The sequence below is a fragment of the Eutrigla gurnardus genome (genome assembly GCF_963514095.1).
Source record: "Eutrigla gurnardus genome assembly, chromosome: 5".
In the NCBI taxonomy this organism is placed as follows: Eukaryota; Metazoa; Chordata; class Actinopteri; order Perciformes; family Triglidae; genus Eutrigla; species Eutrigla gurnardus.
The window spans coordinates 31,041,358-31,046,357 of NC_139919.1; the positions used below are offsets into that span (position 1 = coordinate 31,041,358).

The window sequence follows — 5,000 nt, forward strand, 5'->3', positions numbered from 1 at the left end:
GTGTGTGTGAGTGTGTGTGAGTGAGTGTGTGTGTGAGTGTGTGTGTGAGTGTGTGAAAGTGTGTGAAAGTGTGTGTGTGTGTGTGTGTGAGTGAGTGTGTGTGTGAGTGTGTGTGTGAGTGTGTGAAAGTGTGTGTGTGTGTGTGTGTGTGTGTGTGTGTGTGTGTGTGTGTGTGTGTGTGAAAGTGTGTGTGTGTGTGTGTGTGAGTGAGTGTGTGTGTGAGTGTGTGTGTGAGTGTGTGAAAGTGTGTGTGTGTGTGTGTGAGTGTGTGTGTGAGTGTGTGAAAGTGTGTGTGTGTGTGTGTGTGAGTGTGAGTGTGTGTGTGTGTGAGTTACTTGATGATCTTGCCAGCGTTGGGCTGATCCTGACCCCAGTAGTACAGATCCAAACCGAACGGGACCACAGGAGCATCGACCTTCTGGTCTGAGCTGGACTGAGATGAACCGGGACCTGAGGAGCTGCTGCTGCAGGAGGAGATCCCAGTGGAGGGTTTAGTATGGTGATGGTATTCTGGAGCCTCCTGTGACTCCAAACACTCAACCTCCAGAGAGGAGGAGGTCAGAGGTCAGAGGTGAGGAGGTTTACCTGGACTGAGCGGGCGGAGGCAGCTTCTGTCTCAGGTGGAGCAGTGTGGCGGCGGCACATGTTGGATCCTGCTCCTCCTCTATCAGTCGCTTCAGCCTCCTGGAGGAGCAGGATGGAGGTGGAGCTGCAGGTCTCTTAGCAGGAGGTTTCTTCGTGGCCGCTGCTGCTGAGGTGGAAGGAGCCGGATCCAAACCTGCAGAGACCAGGAGGAGGCAGACAGGATGTGGTTCTGGGTCACTGGTTGTTTTTATTTGATAGACATCAAGGTCACTGGTTGTTTTTATTTTATAGACATCAAGGTCAAAAGGTCACTGGTTGTTTTTATTTTATTGACATCAAGGTCAAAAGGTCACTGGTTGTTTTTATTTTATAGACATCAAGGTCAAAAGGTCACTGGTTGTTTTTATTTTATAGACATCAAGGTCAAAGGGTCACTGGTTGTTTTTATTTTATAGACATCAAGGACAAAAGGTCACTGGTTGTTTTTATTTTATAGACATCAAGGTCAAAGGGTCACTGGTTGTTTTTATTTTATAGACATCAAGGTCAAAAGGTCACTGGTTGTTTTTATTTTATAGACATCAAGGTCAAAAGGTCACTGGTTGTTTTTACTTGATAGACATCAAGGTCACTGGTTGTTTTTACTTGATAGACATCAAGGTCACTGGTTGTTTTTACTTGATAGACATCAAGGTCACTGGTTGTCTTTATTTGATAGACATCAAGGTCAAAGGGTCACTGGTTGTTTTTATTTTATAGACATCAAGGTCAAAAGGTCACTGGTTGTTTTTATTTTATAGACATCAAGGTCAAAAGGTCACTGGTTGTTTTTACTTGATAGACATCAAGGTCACTGGTTGTCTTTATTTGATAGACATCAAGGTCACTGGTTGTTTTTATTTATTACACACGTCGTACAAACACACCCAGATAATAATCTGCAGGTTTATTTATGATAATCATTCGTTTTGTATGTAGACTCGTGATCTCAGGATTTCTAAAACGCTGGTTGAGGCCTCACATCATTTGTTGGCTGTTCAGTTTACATTTTACAAAATAAGGGTGCTTTTAAAAAAAAACAAAAAAACTAAATCTGTCAACAGTGAAGTGACGGCGTATTAGCTCGCCCACCTGACCTTCTCTCTCTCTTTGTCGGATGGTGAAATACCGACTCAATCCGCTCTTTCAAACGGTTTGTCTGGATGTTAAGACGCACAGATCAATGGGAGGAAACGTGTGTGTGTGTGTGTGTGTGTGTGTGTGTGTGTGTGTGTGTGTGTGTGCGTGTGTGTGTGCGTGCGTTAGAGAAAAGAGAGTAAAAAGGGGGTTAAGGGGGTTTGAGGGAAGGAGAGCCAGAGAGAGGAAAGGCAGAAAGAGGTATTGATTTTCTGGGGTTAAGCAGGGCCTGTAATTAAAATGTTAATTTGAGGAGGAGAGAGATAGTGTCCTGACAGCAGAGAGAGGGATAAGAGGACTGATAATCAGAATGACAGAACAGGAGGGAGAGGAAGAAAGAGAGAAGATATAGATAGAAATAGAGAGGAAACGAGGAGGAGGAGGAGGAGGAGGAGGAGAGGCTTTCTCTGAGCCAACACTGATGGAATGAGAAAGAAAAGAGGAGAGGACATGAGGAGAAATGATAAACGTGATCTGCCGACTGAGATCAAAAGAGACGGAGAGGAACGATGTCACACCGAGGAGAAGATCAGCTGGTCCCCTTCATAGAGATCCCTTTGATGTTGGGGAATTAGTGTTCATTTGTGTCACATGTGAGACGATCCAACAAGCATTGATGAGAAATGATAAAGTCGACTAATTTCATGCAATAAAAATGTGTTTCCACTTCAACTCAAGTATCCAGACACCCAGGAAATATCAACCAGGAGTCAAACAAGTCTTCTTCAATCCAGCATGATGTTCATTTAGTACATTATGGTCCATTTAGAGTCCACCAGACCAGAAAGCAGGGGATGCTTTAGGGGGCGGGGCTTACCTGCTGATTGACAGGTCACTACCACGCTACCAATGCTAGTTAGCTACTAAGATGACTTCATCACTTGTAAAGTTGAATCATGAAGCTAACTTTGTTAGCAGCTTCATACCAGAATCCACATGGATCCAGATCCACATGGATCCAGATCCAGTAAGGGTGCTGCTCTGTCGCTTGTGTTCATCAGATACACTAGAGGCTTCAAACCCGTAGTCCAGACCATGACGTTACCATGACGACGTCCTGCTTCTCCTTTCAACAGATACATTCATCTAAAAGTACAAACAAGCACACGATGGATCTGCTTTCCTTTAGATGCTGGCAGTGTGTGTGTGTGTGTGTGTGTGTGTGTGTGTGTGTGTGTGTGTGTGTGTGTGTGTGTGTGTGTGTGTGTGTGTCTGTGTGTGTGTGTGTGTGTGTGTGTGTGTGTGTGCGTGTGTGTGTGTGTGCGTGTGTGTGCGTGTGTGTGTGTGTGTGTGTGTGTGCGTGTGTGTGTGTGTGTGTGTCTGTGTGTGTGTGTGTGTGTGTGTGTCTGTGTGTGTGTGTGGGGTACAATCTAGGTGCTGGGCTAATAGGGCCTCATTAAAGAGGTTGCATTGTTAATTTGGTTTGGCCTCTGTAGATCATTAGCAAGCCCACTAATCACCCTCTCTCACACACACACACACACACACACACACACACACACACACACACACACACACACACACAGACACACACAGCTGTTTTGGTCCCCATCAGATACCATCTAATTACTTCAGCATCTAATTGATTAGTAACGGGGGGGGAGGGGGGGGCTCAGTTTGAACGTAATGACTGGGAGGCTGGTGGGGAAGCACTCGCCGGGGGTCAAAGGTCACCCATCAGCCTACAACTACATGGCTGACCCAGCAGTAACATGTTACTGTAGCGGCGTCATTAACACACACACACACACACACTGAAGACGTGATGGCGAGCGGCGTGCAGACGGCTGACGGGGTCTTAGCGGTCGGCGGTGGCCCGGAGCTCCAACACGCCGATCATCACACATTCAAATCCGCATGTTGCCATATCGCTGACGTTTGGGCAACGAGAGGTTAACGACCTGAACGCCGACCTTTGACCCGGCCCGGAGGCGACACACACGGATCCACGCAGGAAGGAACGGCCGTACGTTCATACGTTGTGATGATGACTCAGCGTTTGTGAAGGGAAATGATGACGGGGCGATATCCATCACAGATACACGGAGACGCCATCCGTCTCCACCACAAGGTGGCGCCGCATCCCGAACCAGACAAAACCACAGAGTTAGGACGCAGCACGGGGGACCAGGAGAGACCAGGAGAGACCAGGAGGGACCAGCTGAGACCCGGACTCGGTTTTTGCTTCAGGTTTTTAAAGAATGAGAAGTCAAGGTTTTCACGAGAACAAGCAGCTGGTTGATGTGAAGAAGACAGAAAGCCTGACTTCCATTACTGTTCGGATTCATGAGTTAATACATCACACGGCCGTCGGCCATGTTTTACGTCATGGTGGCTCCGCTTCCTGAAGCCGGGGCACGTGGGTAAAAAGAGACACCGTCACAAACCACAGCTCTTCATCGACGGTGACGACGGAGGAATCTCTGTGTTTACAAATGTTGATTTATCAATATAATGAGTTTAATATAACAATCCAACATGTAACATTTAATCATTTCTCTGATGTGTTAGTGATGCATGTCATTTAAAGATTTTTAATATTATTGGGACAGCCAGCATTTACTCTGGGACACACACACACACACACACACACACACACACACACACACACACACACACACACACACACACACACACACTTGTGTAAATAAACCCCTTTAAGAAGCCCTTCACCTGCTGCAGGCTGGTTCTTTGAAGTGTGTGTGTGTGTGTGTGGAGTGTGTGCTTGTTTGGACAGTGTGTGTGTGTGTGTGTTTGAAGTGTGTGTGTGTGGAGTGTGTGCTTGTTTGGACAGTGTGTGTTTTTGGAGTGTGTGTGTGTTTGAAGTGTGTGTGTGTGTGGAGTGTGTGCTTGTTTGGACAGTGTGTGTGTGTGTGTTTGAAGTGTGTGTGTGTGTGGAGTGTGTGCTTGTTTGGACAGTGTGTGTGTGTGTGTGTGTGTGTGTTTGAAGTGTGTGTGTGTGTGTGGAGTGTGTGCTTGTTTGGACAGTGTGTGTGTGTGTGTGTGTGTGTGTTTGAAGTGTGTGTGTGTGTGTGGAGTGTGTGCTTGTTTGGACAGTGTGTGTGTGTGTGTGTTTGAAGTGTGTGTGTGTGGAGTGTGTGCTTGTTTGGACAGTGTGTGTTTTTGGAGTGTGTGTGTGTTTGAAGTGTGTGTGTGTGTGGAGTGTGTGCTTGTTTGGACAGTGTGTGTGTGTGTGTTTGAAGTGTGTGTGTGTGTGGAGTGTGTGCTTGTTTGGACAG

General features: G+C 46.5%; 1 protein-coding gene across 2 annotated transcripts in view; it reads right to left on the reverse strand.

The window, feature by feature from the left end:
* The window catches only part of uvssa (UV-stimulated scaffold protein A), a 25,346-nt gene that overhangs the window by 4,896 nt on the left and 15,450 nt on the right, over positions 1–5,000 (reverse strand). Inside the window, exons 10-11 of one of the 2 annotated variants that reach the window (XM_084009874.1) lie at positions 586–778; positions 336–461 (exon numbers count right to left, since the gene is read on the reverse strand). In XM_084009874.1, the coding sequence (XP_083866000.1) occupies positions 336–461; positions 586–778 (319 nt within the window). Of the gene's footprint in view, positions 1–335; positions 465–585; positions 779–5,000 lie in introns of both variants that reach the window. The other variant, XM_084009873.1, reaches the window with a different exon arrangement.